The following is a 20,737-nucleotide window of genomic DNA, read 5'->3' on the forward strand; positions in this document are numbered from 1 at the left end:
AATATATTTAATGTGACTTGAGCATCCAGATTTTGTTATCCACGGGGGATCTTGGAACCAAACCCCAGCGTATAACAAGGGCCCACTGTATACTTAATAAGGTTAGATGGCTCTCATGTCAAGAAAATGTGTTTGCATGTGCAAAACTCAATGATAAGTATAGATTGCTTCTCTCTCTCTCTCTCTCTTACACACACACACTTTTTAAAAAAACTACACAGAAGTAGGTTATTCTTCATAGCAAAATAAAACAATTTACTTTGGTAGCTTGGGGAAAAAAATAGTACAGAGCAGCTCATCAGGATTATAAACATTTTATTCATGTTGTGGTCGCCTTGTTGATTTCCTTTGGCACTGATCAGAAAGACTGTCAGCGTTCACTATTCATCCAGCCCAGCTTGAGAGCGCATGGCTCTAAAAGCATCATGAGAGTGTCAGTTCATTTTAGCCAGGGAAAAAGAGGTTAGAAACCCACTTTACAGACTCAATTAATGTTTTACTGCCAATTTCACGGGCCGAAGGTTTAACTTATTAAAACGGCCGACAACGCGAATCAGAACAGACATTATATATATATTTAAAACGGAGAGCCGTTGTTTACATATGTCTGCAGAGAAATAAGGAGACATTTTTTTGTGCAGAAGCTTACAAAGATGTCACTAAAAGAGGTGATGACACATTGAAATATAAAATCCTGTCCCCGTTTGCTTTATTAAAAAATTAATCATCTATGAAGAAAGGCAATGACTTTATAAGTTATTTCTTTTTTAAAAAAAAATCTGTAAGACGACATTGCCAAATATATTTTTACACAATTATATGAACACATGACAAACCAAAAATATGTATATATATATATATTATATGTATGTATGCGTGTTTATATATATACTATATATATATATATATATATATATTATGTAATATAGATACTATATATTATATATATATAATACATATATATATAAAATGTATGTATAGTGAATACATTCAGATGCATTGTATAATGCTGTTTCTTAGATCTGGTTGCTTTCTTTCTTTCTTGGTTGGCTAAATGGAATGTGTCTTGGAAGGGATTGCTTACTGAAGTCACTGAGTTGTCATCTGACAGAAAGGTGTTGTCCAGCAAGTTGTGGTAGGCCAGAAAAACGAAGCCATCATCAAAACTGCAAATGCTAAGAGATACAAACGTTCTGCAAGGACTAATCTTGTTGGAGGAAGGAAATTATTCTAGTCTGCATTCAGAATCAAGAGATGGATTTGTTGCCAGCAATTTCATACAGAAGGCTTCACATCCAGTCATTCAGGCTAGTCAGGATATATTATTGTGTGCCTTCAAGTCATTTCTGATGTATGGTGACCTATGACTGGGTTTTCTTGGCTATTGTGTCTCCAAGAATCACACCAGATCACTTAGGAATGGCCATCTGCTCCAGACAACTCAAAGTTAGATGCACACTTTGGGATCAATGGAGACCTCTCTGACTTTTTCCAGCTGACTCCAGGATCTCCTCTTTGGTCTTTGCTAAGCTTGCTTAAGGCCGCCTTGCTACTAAAAGGCAATCGGGAATGTGCTTATAATTTTCTGTTGCAATTCTGCCGAAACGAAACTGTATTGGGTAGCGATACTGTACAGGAAGAGAATGCAACTCAAATGGAGCCAGTCCAAGAAATGCATAAGCCATCTGGAAAAGTTGCAGTCTTTTATTTTTCCAATGGGAGGAATGTTCTTTTCTTCTTGAAGGTGCAGAAAGAACTGACGTCTGCATGGTCACCCGCACGGTTGTGCTTGGAGGCAATTTGGAAAGGCTGATGACCCTGAATTAAGTTGGGTGTTCACACTACTTTTGCAAGCCATATCTGAGAAGGATTCATGTTGCAATTTGCATTTCTATTTTTTTCCTTTAGAAATTCAATGAGCCAGGTAATGATGTAACCTAGACTGAAGAGTTAACCAGACGTGACACTGTAGAAACCACGCCGAAGCCTGCAGATGATATTAAAGCAATCGGAGTTGCAAGCTGAAGCTTCAGCCAACATCAGGCGAAGTTGGGGGGAAATGGGGAGCAAGGGTGTCCTGTCCTGACAACAACCAGGCCTCTAAAAAGTAGGTTTAAGCACTGATCTTAGCCAGCCAAGAGACATGTCCGACAGCAAAACTGTATAAATGGCTTGCGCTCACACAGCTCATTCGATTTCACCATTTCGCAGAAGACTTCATCAGCTGAGACGGGGGAGAAGAAGAAAAAATAGGTGAACATTTCATTTGAATTAGATCTTGTAGAACTGCAGCAAAAGCTGGTTTGCTACACGTAAGAGAGAATGGAAAACAACATGTCACCCCTTTGTTACAATGCTGCAAGGCGGGGAGTGTCTTCCTGCCTTGTCCTGATGTAGCCTTCCACAAACATTATCTATACAGATACTACACAGAGTTTGGGATAGTTGCTTTTTGGGTTACACTACTTAGAATTCAACCATGGAGGGATTTTGTCAATAGACCCGTGAAGGCATACAATAGCTTCAAATTTATTGTATGCAAAAGATGCAAGAGGCTGGACCTAGAATCTCCCCCCCCCCCCCCCCAGACAAAGCATTAGCTTTACCCACTGAGTTATGGCTACTCTTCACATGCCGAGATGGTTATGCTATTCTAAAGCCATGGAGGGACAGCAGGTTTCCCCTATATGCCCTCCTCCTAACCTCCAACATAATGTAGGCATAGCAAAGGAAATCAACACTTTTTAAGTATGTCTCTAGACATGTTAAAATGGAACAGCCGGTAAAGTTTGCAATGAGTGGCTGAACCTCTGAATGAACCATAAAAGTGGCATTTAGCATCTTGCACAGATCTGAATATGTAAATTCTTCTCATCCAGCAGAGAAGTCAACCCTTGCAAGAACTCGATTCTCTATCTTGTGTCAGGTGAAATTATAGTGATCGTTTTACTAGCACATTTTCAGGTCACTAATTCTTTTCCGCCGTCATTTCCAGCTCCAATTTAATTCCACCAAGGTTCATTATATATTCCATAAATAAGAAACCTCAACCTCAAAAGCAATTAAAATCATTTCAGTTTCTGATGCAAGATGGGAATGACGGAAGAGGAACAGCTGGATGAAGACATGGATGAGATTCTGGGGAATGCAGGTATGCAGAGAAGTAATGAACCAATTGAAATTTCACTTCCTAAGGTCCCTATACATTTCTTGTCTGGTCTCCAACCTAATACTGAAAGTCTAATACCGTTCCCACCATCATACACTCAGTACCTTCCCCAAGTCTGAAACACTGTCTACCATGGCCGTCTTTCACCTTTCCTCTGCAAGATGGCTCATCTTTCACCTCTGGAGAAAGGGGAAAGAAGCATGCAAGAGACAACCAGGCTACCTGAGTGACTAAAAGCATAATAGGCCCAACTTTCTTTAGTAAAATTCCATGCATGTACTTACCATTGTGGCATCTGTCACTTGCAATACAAGAGCCACTAAGCAGGTTATAGCCTTCTTTACACCTGAGACAGTTCCTCCCAGAGCTATCACAACTTAAACAGTTGTCTTCACATCTGAAGAACAAAGAGAAAGCAGATGTTTCTGGTAACTAACAGCATGACAGTAACATTTTCTAATGTGCAGACCAGGAGTGTAGTACTTCTTTCATCCTGGGGACCAACTTTCAATTTGGGAAAGATTTCAGGCAGCACATTCCAGCAGCTGGCAGAGCCAAGGGCCTGGGGTCAGGCCAAAGCAAAGTGGACAGAGGTAGATGTATTTATTATCAATTTGGACATTCCCCCACCAACTATATAAGCCACAGTTCAATGCCCATCCAGGTGTAACCCTGGTGCAACAGCTACCATGTCTACAAAGCACATCTAAGTTCTCACATAGAGCTTTAAAAGTGTTCAAACTGTTGGTGCCCTCTTATCTTGGATCACTGATTGGAGAAAGCAGAGGAAGAAGTTTGTGTCTATACAGGGAATTCCTATGGACCACATTCAGGCTGTGGACTGGAGCTTCCCCATCTCTGGCACAGAAGGAAGGGGAAAGGAAAGACATACCCAACTAGTGGCATATCCACTTCACAATCCAAGCCCTGCTTCCTATGTGCTAAAAACCAGAAATCAGAGACTTTCCTTCAATCAATTGCTATCTCTGATTTGGACAGTTTTCCTCCTGTCTGAATCAATTATGAAAAATGCAAAATTCTGAAGGTGCTACATCTTTCAGACCAGGGTCTTGCATACACTTGTCAGGATACTTCGGGCTACCCCCAAGAGTATTCTGGCCCCTAATTTCCCCTGAATTTACCCCTTACTTGCAGTGGCTTAGTGGTTAAGATACCGATTCTGATGATTGGAAGATCAGAAGGTTGGCAGTTTGAGACCCAGGTGCTTCATGATGGGGTGAGCTACTGTCACTAGTCCCAGCTTCTGCCAACCTAGCAGTTCGAAAGCATGCAAATGCAAGTAAATAAATAGGTACCACTTCTCAATGGGAAGGTAACAGTGTTCGGTGCAGTCATGCTGGTCACATTCGGTAAATGGGTACCAAAATGGTACCTATGTATCTACTGAGTCATATTTGGACAACGCTCGCTTTTCAGCTTAGTAATGGAGACAAGCACCACCTTCTACAGTTGGTTACAACCAGACATTCAGGTCAAGGGGCTACCTTTACCTTATCTTTTGTGGCTTTTCACCTCTCTTCCCCAGTGAAAACTGGAGGCTGTGTTCCCAGGGTCCCCATTCACCACCCAGAACCACTGCTGAGGTCAGAACAAAGTGCCCATCCATGCTATAGATCAGTGACGGGGTGGTGGAAAGATCCTGGGGTCGGTGAGGAAAAAGAGGATGGCAAGGGAACCTTCAATCAAAGTACTGGAATGCAAGAAAGACAAGGGGAACCAGCAACCTTTAGGACCATGGTGGGGATGAGGAGTTAGAGCACATGAGAGCTCTTTTTCCCCAGGCATGTCCTCTTTTTCAGACCTAAATTTTATGTCTGAATGGATTTTTTAAGGTGCCTGGGGATTTTTAAAATGTCTTCTGCTGCTTTGCCTCCTGCCACTAGACATTTTTAGTAGCGATAATCTCAGCTTATGTGTCCTGTATGGGGTATTTGAAGTGAGAGTTGTCATAGTGATTGGTGGTTTGAAATTGTTGATAAATGTGTCCTCCTTTTTGATTTTCAAACTATGGTAACCCTAGGCTTGATCAGACACCAGTCCTTTTTCTGTACTGAGAGCAGATATTTTGGGACGTTAAAAGGAGACAATAGCAAGCTGACAAATGTGTGCAGAAACTTAAAAGCTGCACCAGTTTTACAAGAGCTTTAGGACTATGCCGTTGAAACAGATCCTACCTTCTGCAGACTTTGTGCGGGAGTCCAAACATCTCATCAGGGTAAAAGCCCTCACCACATGCGGGGACACATTTCCACTCATGCAAATGGCTGTTCCTAGCACACTGCGTACATTCTTCTCGGCTTAGCCCTAAGGAGCGGGATTAAAATATGGCTGTGGTCAGAGAAATAATTTCAATGTTAGATACAGACTGGACAGAGAAGAGGAATCTGCCCCTAAGAAGAACTGAGTTACTAAGCACTACATATAATCAATAGATCCATCATATAATCAATCAATAATCACTGGTGGACAGGAACCATATAGGGCTATTCCAGAGGTATCACTCTCCATTACTGGACTTAAGTCAACTTATAAAACAAATTACAGTTGGCCCTTAATGAACTTATTGGATGAAGGACAATTGCTTTTCTACAGTCCTAATCCAGTGCTCTAACTGTTATACTACACTGCTCTTGAAAAAAAGCAGCAAATCATGACCCCCCTTTTGCTCTTTTCCAACCGTTCTCCACACTAAAGGTAAAGTTTGAAGCATACAGAATAAACCTGTTATACCATAAGAAACCATGCGTACCTTGAGCTTTATGAAGTACTTTGAAAAACGCGATCAGAGAGACTTTGGGGCATGTGAGATAACACTGCGCAAAGAATTCAAATGGAAGCACATGAAGGCCAATGGCAGAGCACAGCATGAGTGTACTGAGGAATGTGACATGGGAGGAAGAGTTTTAGAGGCAGGAACAGATCGACTCATTCAAAGAGTGTTTCTTAGAAGGAATTAATGCTTCCCTGTCGGCATTTGGCTGTGGACCAGACAATTAAAGGGAAGCTGAAAGAGGAGTGCTTTTGGTAGGGAACGAAATTTTTGGGGGAGCTGCAGATTGTAGGACTAGGCCAGGAAGGTTGCTCATGTGGTTTGCCGTTATATATAAAAAACATGCCTGGACATATTGCATTATCCTAAAAAGGGTTACCAGGCAGCAACCAGACTTCTTGAACGGTGGCTTAAAAACAACCAGTTAGCAAAAGATACAGCAGCTTTTCTCAGTTGCCAAATGGAGTGGGCGCAGCAGTAAAGGAAGCTGTATAGCAGACTGTGGCGTGTATTAGGTTTTCTGGAATTAGACAGGAGCCCAGCAGATTACTCCCTCCCCACCTGTCAGTCCCTCGGATTTTCTGTCATACCTTCTTAGAGACTTTATGTGCTTATAGTATTATTAAGAGCGGATGGTGGGACATGCTGTCTTGTGTTAAAGGTCATGTCGGCTGCTCACGTTCCTAAGGATGGTGACCAAGCAGATGTGGGAGGAGTAGAGATTGTACTGGGAGTTTCAGGGCTGGACTCATGAGACTGGCAGGTATAGTGGGCCCTTTGTATCTGCTGGAGATACCAAAATCCATGGATGCTCAAGTTCCATTAAATACAATGGCATAGTGCAATGGCACCCATTATACAAAACAGCAAATTCAAGATTTGCTTTTTAGAATTTATATCTTTCTGGAATATTTTTCAAGCCGTGGATGATTGAATCCATAGATAAAGAATCCATGGATATGAAAGGCTCACCGTATGAGGTTACAAGGAAAGGGAAAATGCAAATGTGTTTTGTTCTATGGTTGTATGGGATGCACACTCACTCAAAGTTTGAACTGCTATGTGCTTTTACTATGCTGTGTATCTGCGTTTATTTCAGTTCTGAGATCATAACTCTGCGGTGAACATCTTTGGTTTCTCAATTAACTTTTCTTGCTTTACTAGGGAAGCATGGATTTCCGAACTGAAGTGGTCCAGCGCATGACAGGATCACTTAAGGTTAAGATCATCCTAGGGATTCTTCATAACAGAAGATGCAGAAGGATGGCACTCCCATGGGAGGTACATCTGGCACCAATGTGTTATCCTTTTGGTCACCAGACTAAATATACATGCCTACAGAGCTTTGAATAGGCACTGAAAAATAGATATTATATTTCAAAGTTAAGATTTGTATTAGTAAAAAAAAGGCCATTTATTGAGTGTGAGAAAACATGCTCCTGATAGGGCTGATAGGTGTACCTTATTATTTTAAGGGAAAGCCAGCATGGTGTAGTGTTTTGAGCATTGGACTACCACTCTGGAGATGAGGGTTCGATTCCCTGCTTGAGCGTGGGCAAGTCACACTCTTTCGGCCTCAGAGGATGGCAATGCCAAACTCTCCTTTGAAGAAACTTGTAAAGAAAACCCTATGATTGGCTCACTTTAGGGTTGCCATAAGTCAAACATGACTTGGAGGAACACAACAACAACTCCTATTAAAGGACTGGAAAGCTTTTCCTGTTATATAGACAGTGCAAGATGCAAACCACCACCACCATCATCATCACCATCATCCCACATTTTGGGATGTGGGGCACTAAAGACAAAAATGTGTATATTGTGTAATTTACTAATGTAAAATCAAGATTTTCCGTTGGTATTTAGGTAGGACACAAACTTGTTCATAGCTGCTTCCTGACTGTTGAACCTACATGTCATGAATTTCAGCTTCCCTTATTGCTGTTTTGAAAAACTGGCAACACTAGTTGGAATGAATGTACAGTTGATGCAAATGTTAAAGAAATACATTTTAAAAATCCACCCTGAATGACCTCTAGTTCTCTTCTCTCATGAACAAGGCTGGGTGCATGGGAAATAAGACACACTGATGCCCAAGAAGCAGTTTCAAAAGCAGTTTGTGATACGGCTTAGAAGTTAAGTATTCAAAGACAAACAAACAAACAAACAAACAGAAATCTCTTGAAGTTCATGCAAGCCCTTAAGCATACATAATGTAGCTCTTTGGATTGTGGCCAGTCTCTCTGGGGGAGAGGAGGTGCCCAGCTTTCACATGGGCTCACTTTGAGCATGGCACTTTGTTTTCAGTCTGAGTTTGGTAGATATATATTTTAAATGGCGGCTTTGCTTTTCAACTACTGTATTACTGGTATGGGATAGAACAAGCTGGGAATGGAAGCTGATTCTCAGTGGAACCGTATGCAGGCTTCCCATGCCAAAGCACAATTTTTGAAGTGCTGACACTTTTATGTACTCAAAAGCTCTCAGGCACTATTTTGCTTACAGCCTTTTATACGGTTCCCTTTGAGCACCATAAAAAGGTAAGGCTGCTATCTTTTAAGCAGAAGGCATATAAAGAACAGTACTCCAACTTCATTAATAAAGAAAACAAAGTCTTCCTGCAATACATCCAGAATGCGTGATAGAGGAGAGAAGGGAAACTATTATGGTCATTCATTACAATGACTTTAGCAGGGCAGTTGTTTTGCAAGACCTGAGCAGGGCAGTTGATAACCGGGGATTTTGGAGGTCTCTCATTCATAGGTTAACCATGAATCAGATTTGACAAGATGGCAAATAACAACAACAGTTCTGTTCAAGTAATACTATATTGAACATACCTTCAGCTTTACAAATAGCACAACAAATGGAATTCAACTGGACTCTAGATTAGCTAGTCGAGTTCCCAAACTTGCATCTATAGATACTGTTGGCCTTCAGCTCTTAGGACCACTGTGCTAGACTAGGAAATGTTGGTTGTGTACTGCTGCTAGACCAAAACAAAAGGCATCTTCAAAAAGTCTATGGCCTGATACAGACAGCCAAAATAAAGCTGCTTCGAGTCACTTTGGAGATATGGTGTTTCAATGATGCATGCATCCTAAGAATCCAGAAGCCGCACCAAAGCCACGCTCCAGTCCTAAGGACTGGAGTGCAGCTTTGGTGCAGCTTCCAGACTCTTAGGACAGATGCATCACTGAAACACCATATCTCCAAAGTGACTCGAAGCAGCTTTATTTTGGCTGTCTGTATAGGGGCTATGACTCTTTGAAATAAAATCTGGATGTAGACTAAACTTAAAAAAAAATAGAATTCAAAGATATAGTCGAGTTAGTCTGGAAAATCAGTATGCCTTTGACTACTTTCGGAGACTAATTGAAAGTCTACGAAAACTTATGCTACCAGCTTCTTTCTTTCAGTTTAGCTACTCTAAACCTGTTGCCTTTCTTGAGTCACAAAGGCCAATGTTGTTACTAGTAAGATTCCAACATAGGAATCATCAGAATTGCATTCTTTTCTTCATAGTGAGCAGAGTTTACTTGTGATGGTAAAAGTACGGGGGAATTGGTGGATTTAACCAACGTTTCATGATTTTTAATTATTATATTTAACATGGGTGAATGTGCTTGTAATTAATTACTTTGTTCAGGATTTGCAAGTAATGAGTTACATGGCAAACAACTAGTGCACTTTTGTTTTAGTTAATATTCCTAAGCTTTGAATACTGTACTAAAATACTGCTTTATCTCCATAGGAATGTGCATTCTACAGAGATGAACTCGATATCTTTGGATATATGGACAGCTTATATGTGAGTACATATGCCAGCTCATGAACATACGCTATGTACTTTCAGTTATCTCTCTTGTTACTTTCACCTTCTCTTTCTCTTTGCTTCCTTTTTGATCTTACATTTAAAAATTCAATAAAAAATAAAACACAAAAGGTTGAAATATTAGCTCCCTTTGAGGAAATGGCTGTGCCATGAACCCTGACAGGAGGTTATCTAACAAATACAAGCCTATGCTTATCTGCTCAGAAGTCAGTCCCAGAGATTTAAATTCTTCTTCTCCTTTCAATTATCTCAATTGCCTCTTCTCACCTAACTCTTTCATTTTCATATCTTGACAAAGTACCTCCATATCCAGCTTATGGAATTAACTGCTGCATGATGATGAGATGATTTTCAAAGGAGAAGAAATTCACTGAAGAGCAGAAGTTTATTAACTGCTATCTGCCACCATAACTAAGTAGAGCCCCCTTTTTCAGAGGCAGTATACCTTTACCAGCTATTGGGGAGTATTAGAAGGGCAGGGATTTATATATCGATTAACAATAACCAGTAATACCTGCCAAAATACATTTAACTTGTTGAGATATGGTGTTGATACGGGAAGAACAAATAAGTAAACACTCATGCATTCTTCTGATCCCCAACTTTCTGGTTCATGCCTACTATAATATATACTATATATATACTATACTATACTATACTATACTATACTATACTATACTCATCCCCTTTCCCTTCACCATTCCCTTCTCCTTTTGTGTCGTGTCTTTTAGATTGTAAGCCTGAGGGCAGGGAACTGTCTGATTAAAAATAATTGTAAGCCGCCCTGAGAGCCATTAGGGCTGAAGGGCGGGATATAAATACCTAAATAAATAAATAAATAAATAAATACTATAAGTTTACCGTTACATGACTTTTCATACTTATGGTTTATACTGACCCTCTAAATCAAAGCCCCAACAAGTCAAGGAGAATAGCAACCCAACCCTTGTTTCCTCAGGTATACGGTGGAGCAATTTGCTTATTTGGGACTGTAGACATTTTCTCTGCCTCCTGACGCTCCTACAGCGATACCACACACACACAAGGTTAATGAAAACATCAACAGGAACAACTATATACTGCGCATAGCTTTTCCCCAAAAGGAAATGGCACAATGAGCAGCAATTATCAAGAAGAAAGTATGTTGCCATTAAACTTGGGACTTCTAAACCTATTATTTATCCCCCCAAAGATCTGTTTGTTGCTTACCTCAAGTGGCAAGAGACCCCCCCCCCGAGATTTCCCCCAAATTCCCTCTCTATTATTTCCATTTTCCAAAAGCTAAAAAACTCAAAGGCACCAGAGGAAATAAAATTGGCACACATGAAAACCTACATTTAATCCAGATGGTTTTTCAATACAATCAGGTTTTCTTCATTAGTCACAGCTATGAGAAAGACGCTAATGTCCCCATTGCTATAAAATATCTTCACAGATGCTACTTCAAAATTAAACTGGACATACTGAATGGTATGTTCAGAAATAACCCAGCATTTTGAAAAGATGGGCTGATATACATTGGTCAGAGGTAAGATAGGCACTTTCATATTTAATAGTTATATAGTGTACGGAGGATACAATCAGGCACCACAAAAACTAGTGCCTAGCTTCTTAAGGGGATAAACACTTCATAAATGATGAAAGACTTACTTTTAACTTCACTTTCTGGAAATCCAGCACTCTGACCTGTGGCACCTTGTAGATTACATACAACCTATAATGTTTCTTATTTGTCACAGGATTCCTCAAAATGCTGCGGAGAAAGAAGAATGGTATCTACTTAGTTCACAGATATACAATGCTCCATAAGCAATGTAATAAAGCCATTTATTAAAACAGTGGGGGGAAGCAGTGAGAAACAGAATAAAACACTACAACAACCACATAACAAATATAATAAATGCCATGCTGGCATTAAGCTGGGATATAAATAAAATAAATAACTAAAGGATCAATGGTTCACTATCTAAAGCAATAAAATTAAACTGAATTGATTGTTTTACTTATCTGTAAAAGACACATTCTATTAATTTTACTGCTGTAAAGAAACTGTCATGTTTTGTTTTAAGATGAAGGCATATCTTTTAAATAACTAGAGAAAACAGTCTTTGAATGAATGCTACAGATACGGCACTTTTATGTGACAATTTGTCTAATTCATGGAGAAGGAGAAAGGCCTAGCTCTTGAAGTGGCAAATTGGTACTATTTCAGATTGTACATGGAACTTTAGATAACTGAATGCTTCAGCCTACTTTTCTCTTTGATATCTACTTTTCTATGTTCATGCATTCACCCATGTGAACCCTCTCCTAATGTAAAATGCTATAGCCCATGCCATTAGATGAACATATTAATAAGAACTAGGTGAAATAACATCTCTTAATAGTCTGTTAAAATAAAATTTTAAGGGATTTTTTTAAAAAAATGCTAAATACCTTCCATTTTTCCCTTTGAGATATATATATATATATATATATATATAGGCATGAAAACTAAGCTATTTATAAAATTCATCTTAAATAATCATAGAGTTGGAGGAGACCACAAGGGTCAAGTCCAACCCTTGCCATGCAGGAATACACAATCAAAGCCCTCCTGACAGATGGCCCTCCAGCCTCTGTTTAAAAACCTCCAAAGAAGGAGACTCCACCTCTCTTTAAGGAAACGTCTTCCACTGTCCAACAGCTCTTACTGTCAAGTTCTTCCTAATGTTTAGGTGCAATCTCTTTTCCTGCAGCTTGAATCCATTGCTCTGTGTCCTAGACTCTGGAGCAGCTGAAAACAAGTTTGCTCCATCCTCAATATGACATCCCTTCAAATGTTTAAGCATGGCTCTCATGTTACCCCTTACCCTTTTCTTCTCCAGACTAAACATACCTAGTTCCCTAAGCCACTCTGCATAGGGCATGGTTTGCAGCTCTCTCTCTCTCTCTCTCTCTCTCTATATATATATATATATACACATGTACGTGTGTGTGTGTGTGTGTGTGTGTGTGTATATATATAGATATATATTAGCACTGCATTTCTTGTTAACTTTAAACTATAGAATAGACATCAGAGGATGAGGCTATAAGAAACAAAGATCTATACCTCAGGTAAGTCAGTGATTTGACAGTTGCCAAAGGATCTAGATCACCCTGAATGAGACAAAAACACATACAATGTTAGTTCCAAATGATACACATACACTCTGTCCACTTGAAATGGATGTAAGTTTCTTTCATCTTTTATTTTGCTTACCAATTCCATGATGTTATTGTTAGTAAGAATGAGTTCCTTGAGGTTTGGCAGGGACTGTTCCAATCCTTCACCTATTCGGCTACAATAAAAAGGAAATTAAAGGAGATTTTACACTGGGTTTGGAAAGGACTAATACAGTGCTGTTTTCTTTCTGAAATCCAAGCTGGTCTTAAGCTTGTCTCGCGTAAATGGAACGAGAGTAGGAGCAACTCAAGACTGTCATTCTCTGTTTTGTAAGGTGCCTTGGGTCCCAGTTTGCAAAAGGGGTACAATATGAATAAAGCAATGGGTAGATCTGCCAATATGGCCAGACATGTATCAGAGTATCTATGTTTCACCAATTAACCCACTCACCTCAATCTGTTGTTATTCATTAGCAAAGTTTTCAGCCTCTTCAGCAAAGGAAACCCATCTAACTTCCGGATCTCGTTGTCGGAGAAATCAATAGCGTCAAACTGGTCCAAGGTGGCGCCCAGGTTTTCAATCACAGGAATCTTATAACCTGACGGAGCACCACAAAACAAGAAAGATTAGCTCTTGTCACTATAGGAAAAGGGAGATGTGGGGTATGCATTATGTAACAGTCAGCAACACAGTAGAATCGTAGAGTTGGAAGAGACCTCAAGAAGGGTTCCACACTTCAGGAACAATCCAGTTTGTAAAGTGCCTGTTCTCTTAATCTGCTTAATTGCACCTGAATACACTTCACTGTGGGTGCATCTACACACACTGTAGAAACAAGGCACTTTGGCACCACTTTTAACTGCCGGATCCCCATCCTAGAGGACTCTGGGACCTGTAGTTTTGTGAGGCACCTGCACTCTGTGGCAGAGGAGGCCAAAGACCTTGTAAGACTACAACTCCCAGGATTCCATAGGATGGCGCCAAAGCAGTTCAAGTGTCAAACTGCTTTATTTCCACAGTGCAGAGGCACTCTGTATTCTCTTAAACTGTTATCTGTGAGTTTCCTTGGGAGTTCTGGGACAATAAGTATGAATTTATACTTAAAGTAACTATATGTATAAATAGTTACTTTCAAGTAACTATATATATTATATATACTTAAGTATATAATTATATTTATATATATTATATACTTACTTTCAAGTAATTATAGTTGCACATAGTTACTTCCAAGTAACTATATATGTAGTTACTCTCCATACAAATTTACTTTATAGTTTATATCAGTGCTAGGGAATTCTGGGTAGTTTTGTGAGACATTGAGCCTTCTGCCAAAGAGAGCTCTGGTGCCACAATGAACTACAATTCCCAGGATTCCTTAGTGCTGAGCCAAGGCAGATAAAGTGGTCTCGAAGTGGATTGCTTTTACAGTGTGTTTTGGACCATAAGCCACTCTCTCAACTCATTCCCTCTTTTATGTCCCAGGGCAACGCGTTTTAGGCTGATTCAAGGAATTATGACCCTCGAGGGCCACCGTCAACTAAGCTCTCCCGCTTTTATGTCCCACAGCGACGCGTTCCAGGCCTATTCGAGGAAATAGGACCCTCGAGGGCCACTGTACCCCCGCCTCTTGGCCGCCTCAGTTGAGGAGGCCCCAAATCCCTCCTGTAAAGTAGCCGCCGGCCTCCTCACCGCGCAGGTCCAGCTCCCGGTCTCGGACGGCGTTGGTGTACTGCGCCGCCTGCTCGATCAGCTCCGCCGTCAGCTTCACCATCTTCGCCGACGACGTCCGAAAGCTCCGCTGAGAAGCGAGTTATACCACTGCGCATGCGCCGGGTGGTCGGAACGCTACGCAGGCCGAAGAGTCGATTTGCGGAACTAGTAGGGAGACGTCATAGCCGAGCGCCGAGCTATCGAGCGGCGGCTTAGAAAATGGCGCCTTTCCGTCGTGGAAAGGCTTCTTAGCACGATTTAGGCCTGGTTTTGGCCTGGTTAAAACTAGCTGCTGGGAAGTTAGCCAACTAGGAGTCCTTTCTTACAACTTACAACTCTGTGTAACACACTGCTGTTGTCTGGAAGCCCTGGGAGAAGTGTAGGCTAGGGTTCAAGGTGCTTTCAGTAGGCCTCACAGTCACAGAGGCTCTGTTGGTTTCTGTGAAACCAAAGGTGAAGCAAGGTGCTCAGGACAGAGCTCAATCCAGATCCCAGTTTATCTATCTGCCCAGCAGATACCAAGATTGGGAAATGCCCTTTAAAAACATTCCTCCTGCCCTCAGCCTTCAAGGGGGCCTGGCAGTAAGAAGCATTGGAAGGAGTGAGGAAAGAGAAATGGGGCGTTACAGCTGGAGGGACCCAGTCCAAAAGGCCACAGGCCTTAGCTTCCAGGATTTAAGGAGGAGGCTTGGAGGAGGTCTCTCGTTCATAGAGTCGCCCTAAATCAAAGTCAATCTGCTGGCAATGAACAACCACGATCTGATACGAAATAATTTCACATCGTTGTCCACTAAAACCCTGGACAAAACGTAGGACAAAATCTAGACCAAACTGCAGGACAAAACTCAGCCCAAAATGTAGGACGTTTAAGAAAAATTGAGGACTGTCAATGTCCTACATTTTGGGCTGAGTTTTGTCCTGCGGTTTTCCTACCGTTTGGTCTAGATTTCCTCCTACATTTTGTCCCGGGTTTTAGTGGACAATTACGGCAACCCTAACGCAGTGTCTTTTGTGTCTCTTGATTCTTGTTTGCAGACAGATGCCAGCGAAAGGTCAGGAAGAAACTCTTCTAGAACGTGGCCACGGAGCCCAAAGAACCCACAAAAGACCACGGATGCCGGCCATGAAAGCCTTCGACTTCGTGCTTTGTTTGCTTTTTTGTTATGTGTCGACTTAAAGGGCATTTCCCAATGTTGGTAAACAACAGGGAGGCCATGATGAAAGTTACTTGTCCCATAAGATTGCAAATCTGTGCATGTCTTTATGGCCACATGGTGGCATACGAGCACCAAATGAATCCATGCTGGTCTTCTGTTTCATTACAAGCTAACCATGTAATAGTAATAACACATTTTCATTGTACAGGTCTCGCAATAGACAGGAATCACTGCCGAACAACAGTGTTTGGCTCAGTAGTAGGAGGAGGAGGCATTCCTTGCCAAGAAATCAATCTACAAATTAATATGCAGCACCCAGGGTTTGTTTGTTTTTTAATCACTAAGGCTGCATCCACACTGCATAAATAATCCAGTTTGACATCGCTTGAACTGCCTTGCCTCAATGTTATGGGATTCTGGGAATTGTAGTTTGTTGTGGCCTCAGAGCTCTCTGACAGAGAGAAGGCTAAATGTCTCACGAAACTACAGTTCCCAGAATTCCTTAGCATTGAGCCAGGGTGGTCAAAGCAGTCTCAAACTGGTTTATTTCTGCAGTGTGTTTTGGACTTGAGTTATATAAAATCCTGGAATTGCTGAATTGGAAGGATCCCTATGGGCCATAAGTCCAACCTCCTGCTTAATTCAGGATCTCCATCTTGAGCATTGAGCCTCTTTTTGCAAAAATCCAGAGTAGAGGCCCCAACAGACAGGCCAAAATAAAGCTGTTTCGGGTCACTTTGGAGGTATGCTATTTAAATGCTGCATGCGTCCTGAGAGGCCGGAAGCTGCACCAAAGCCACATTCCAGTCCTAAGGATTGGAGGCCAGCTTTGGAGCAGCTTCTGGACTCTTAAGATGTGTGTATCATTTAAACAACATACCTCCAAAGTGACCTGAAACAGTTTTATTTTGGCCTGTCTGTTCTGGCCCTTGGAGACCCACCGCCACCTCTCTAAGTAACTGGTTCCACTGCTGAATCTACCTCTCTGTTAAGAAGTTCCTTCTAATGTTCAGCCAAATACCTACCTTTCTGTAGCTTAAAATTTAAACCTAGTTCTACCTCCACAGTCAGCAGAGAACAAACCTGTACCCGCCTCTCTGTGGCAGCCCTTGAGGTATTTAAAGATGCCAGTCATGCCACCTTTCAGCCTTCTCTTCATCAAGCAGAGCATGCCCAGATCCTCCAAGTTTTCCTCATAGGTTTTGTTCTCCATACCTCTTATCATCCTTGTTGCCCTTCTCTGAACCCGTTCCAACTTTGTCTATATTTTTCTTAAAATGAGGTGCCCAGAACTGAACATGGTACTCTAGATGGGGTCTAACCAGCAACACTCCATTGTTGGTGCTGTGTGTCTTCAAGTAATTTCCAATTACCTTATGGGAGACCTATCATAGGGTTTTCTTGCAAGATTTGTTCAGATCGGATTTGAGGTTGCCATCTTCTGAGGCTGAAAGAGTATGGCTTGCCCAAAGTAACCTATGGGTTTCCATGGCTGAGTGGAGAGTCAAACCCTGGTCTCCCAAAGTCCTAGTCTACCACTTAAACCGATACAGCATACTGGTTTGGGATATTCCCCTCCTGACTGCATATTGGTCGAACCATTCTCTTTTGTTTTAATGAAGATTAGCTTGATGGACTCGAGTTGAGAATTTTTTCTCATCTGTGAAACTAAGCATATGTGTAATGTCTCCTGTTTTGCAAATAAATTTTAATCCTAATATTCTCTCCTCTGCCATGTAGATTATTCCGTGATGGAAGATACTTTTGCTGCACAGAAGAGAAATATCATCAGACATAGAATCTGAAAAGTAGGTGTTGTTGAAGTTCAATAAAGGTGTTTAAATAATTTCTGCTGTGCCACTGAACAATTTTGTCCTTATTCAAATTGATTTTCTCAGTTCAATCTAATTCTGATCTTGAGACTGTCGTTATTTCAAATTCAGATGCATTTCACGCCCTTGTTATCTTTATTGGTGGCCCAATAAAAATGGTATTAGCAGAGGATTTCCGCGGAGATAGCTTCTCTTTGTCAGCTACGAATTTCTCTTTTCTGGTTATTTTGTTATATATATAATGAATACACTTTTATTCAGCTTTTCACATGGGGAAAGTGACAAAGACATGACAGCCATTGCTATGCTGTTGTTCTGAAAACTCTGTGACAAGTATAACATTATTTTTAGGTAAAGCAGGGTGAGTTCTGAGCAGATTAATGCTGCCTAATGAGGGCTTATGGGAAAACATAATGCCAATAGACAAACCAGTGTGTCTTTTCAAACATTTCTCACGAATCACCTTAATTTGTAAATAGGTTCCCTCTTTTTTAACTTTGCTAAAAGTGGAAATATTTACCAAGTAACTCAGGTTAATTTTAAAGACAATCTTTGATTGTCAACCCATTAATTCTCTCGCATTTACTGTTCCTACAACTGGGAGGGGGAAAAGACACATTTATCTCCATTCCTTTTCCTAACTGCCGTACGATATAGAAACATGAATCTGCCTGCCTGCCCCACACCTGTGGATTTAATAGGAATATCATGGTGATCATGAAGAGCTTTGTCTTTGGAAAATGGGAAATGATGTCCTTTTCTTCTCTCTTCTCCCCCGAAACATATATACAGTCGGCCCTTCTTATACACGGATTCAAGCATACACGGTTTGAAAATGTTCCAAAAAAGTATAAATTTACCTTGATTTTCCATTTTTTCTAAGGGACACCATTTTGCTATGTCATTATATTTAATGGTACTTGAGCATACACAGATTTTGTTATACACGGGGGATCTTGGAACCAAACACCAGTGTATAACAAGGGTCCACTGTAGTATGGATGGTATAATAGTATGACAGATACCTCCCCAATGCAAATCACTCCACCTTTTAAAAAAGATTCTCTTTAACTGCAAAAGGGTTTGGCAGGACATTAGTTTCCATTCTTCCTCAACCTTCTCTTCATGCTCAACTGCCATCAATATGCTGTCAGCAAAAAGTAGGGAATATGTAGCGTACCTTCCAACTGTCACAATTTGGAGAGACAGCCAATTAATCCTCTGTCACTCCACTTTTTAAATTGCTTCTAAAAGGTCCTGGTTTCTCTCTCCTCTTCCTCCTCTCCCCTTTCATCCTATGGCATCCATGTATGTATGTGTTTAATTTTGCATTTTACATCTCACCTCTAAGACAAGGGAAGTGGTCTGTGTTTGAAATCTTTTGTAATCTTTTTTCTGTTAAGAGCTCTAAAACTACCAGATTTAAAACTCACATATGCAACACTTTAATTCTGGCCTGCACAGAGCTAAAAGAAAACTCATAATAACCACCGTTTGCATCTCCCTTTCACTGACCAAAAAACAAATACATAAATAAATAAATAGCCAAACAAGTAACTATAAAAAGCCCACACTACACCAATTAGATCTGTGAAAATACCAATCTTTGTTTTATCATAGAATAAGTCAAAATACAGCTGTTTTAATAGTAGTAACAATAGTAAGGAATAATAATAGTAAAGGAAAATATAATATATACATAATACATAAACAACGTATTGACATTTGAAACCAGAACATTGAAGCTTAGCTGACAGGACTAGTTGGACGTCTGCTCTTTGATTGATAAATTAACAAAAATGACCTGACCCCTCCCAGCGGACTGAAACATCCTACTCTGTACATTTGCCATAAGTGGTCCAAATGGCCTCAATGGGGTCACACAGCCTCTCTTTTGTCTTGCCCTGCAACCCCAGACTAGTAAGTTTTTGACATGTCCGGTTCGGATCCATCCAATGGACGCTGCCAAATTATCCAAAGCGCTCCTGTCCCTCACTTCCAGGATTGACTCTGAAGCATGACGGGCAAGGAGGAAAAGGCATTGGGTTTGGTGCCTGGCAAGGGAAGGAGGGAAAAGGCTTGCAGCCTCCCATCCCTTCCCTGCTGGTTTGACTTTGATGCATGGTAGGAAATGAAGGGCAAGTCCAGACGTTGCTGGACACCATTGGTCCAGACCATCCCAAGGCAGGATAGCCCCTAGACGTAGAAGGAAGCAGCCATTGCATGCCAAAACATGTTTCTTGGGAAGGCATCTTTGGCTATTCTATGTAAAAAGGAATGTGAGAAAGGAGGGGAAAGGCCCAATGTATTGGAGATAGACCAATGTATTGCAGATAGGATTGCCATAACTGTCCACTAAAACCTAGGACAAAATGTAGGACAAAATCTAGACCAAACTGTAGGACAACTGCAGGACAAAACTCAGCCCAAAATGTAGGACATTTAAATGAGTTTTGTCCTACAGTTGTCCTACAGTTTGGTCTAGCTGTTGTCCTACATTTTGTCCCAGGTTTTAGTGGACAGTTATGGCAATCCTATCTGCAATACAATTGGTCTATCTGCAATAGATTGGGCCTTTCCCCTCCTTTCTCGCATTCCTTTTTACATAGAATAGCCAAAGATGCCTTCCCAAGAAACATGTTTTGGCATGCAATGACTGCTTCCTTCTACGTCTAGGGGCTATCCTGCCATGGGATGGTCTGAACCAATGGTGTCCAGCAACGCGACGTCACCCAGTCTGGACCTGCCGTTCATTTCCTACCAGGCATCGAAGTCAGCAGGGAAGGGGTGGGAGGCCCCGAGCCTTTCCCCTCCTTCCCTTGCCAGGCACCAAAGCCAAGGCCAGTAGGGAAGGGACAGGGGACGCTGGGGCCTTTCCCTCCTAGGCCATCATGCTTCAGAGTCAATCCTGGGGCACTTTAGATAATTTGGGAGCTTCCATTGGATAGATCAGTGATGGCGAACCTATGCCACACGTGCCAGAGGTGGCACTCAGAGCCGTCTCTGTGGGCACACATGCTATTGCCCTAGCACAGAGTTTGCCAGAGTTTCTTACTAGAAAGCAATAAATAAGGGGTCCAGGTTGCAGTTTG

General features: G+C 41.2%; 1 protein-coding gene and 2 long non-coding RNA genes across 4 annotated transcripts in view; 2 read left to right on the plus strand and 1 right to left on the minus strand.

Annotated features, from left to right (window-relative positions):
* LOC149307187 (uncharacterized) overlaps positions 1 to 9,842 on the plus strand; it is a 33,522-nt gene extending 23,680 nt beyond the window's left edge. Inside the window, exons 3-4 of the long non-coding RNA XR_016282343.1 lie at positions 7,125 to 7,241; positions 9,715 to 9,842. This is a non-coding gene — a long non-coding RNA (uncharacterized LOC149307187). The remainder of the gene's footprint in view (positions 1 to 7,124; positions 7,242 to 9,714) is intronic.
* Positions 920 to 14,793, minus strand: LOC149307188 (U2 small nuclear ribonucleoprotein A'-like). Of its 2 annotated transcripts, XR_016282341.1 has the most exons (8): positions 14,636 to 14,791; positions 13,394 to 13,541; positions 13,040 to 13,118; positions 12,890 to 12,936; positions 11,446 to 11,548; positions 5,365 to 5,494; positions 3,454 to 3,566; positions 920 to 2,224 (listed from the first exon to the last, which is right to left on the minus strand). XR_016282341.1 is itself a non-coding variant. In XM_089538565.1 (6 exons), the coding sequence occupies exons 1-6, from the start codon at positions 14,715 to 14,717 to the stop codon at positions 10,750 to 10,752; spliced, it is 525 nt and encodes a 174-aa protein (XP_089394691.1). In that variant the 5' UTR covers positions 14,718 to 14,793; the 3' UTR covers positions 10,690 to 10,749. The 2 variants fall into 2 exon arrangements, 1 of the variants encoding a protein (XP_089394691.1); XM_089538565.1 differs by lacking the exons at positions 920 to 2,224; positions 3,454 to 3,566; positions 5,365 to 5,494 and adding an exon at positions 10,690 to 10,815 and having other exon boundaries at positions 14,636 to 14,793.
* The window catches only part of LOC149307189 (uncharacterized), a 31,427-nt gene continuing 25,445 nt past the window's right edge, over positions 14,756 to 20,737 (plus strand). Inside the window, exons 1-2 of the long non-coding RNA XR_016282342.1 lie at positions 14,756 to 16,133; positions 17,554 to 17,621. This is a non-coding gene — a long non-coding RNA (uncharacterized LOC149307189). The remainder of the gene's footprint in view (positions 16,134 to 17,553; positions 17,622 to 20,737) is intronic.

This window comes from Sceloporus occidentalis, unplaced genomic scaffold, assembly GCF_023333645.1.
Source record: "Sceloporus occidentalis isolate IW3139 unplaced genomic scaffold, rSceOcc1.0.p SCAF_9, whole genome shotgun sequence".
In the NCBI taxonomy this organism is placed as follows: domain Eukaryota; kingdom Metazoa; phylum Chordata; class Lepidosauria; order Squamata; family Phrynosomatidae; genus Sceloporus; species Sceloporus occidentalis.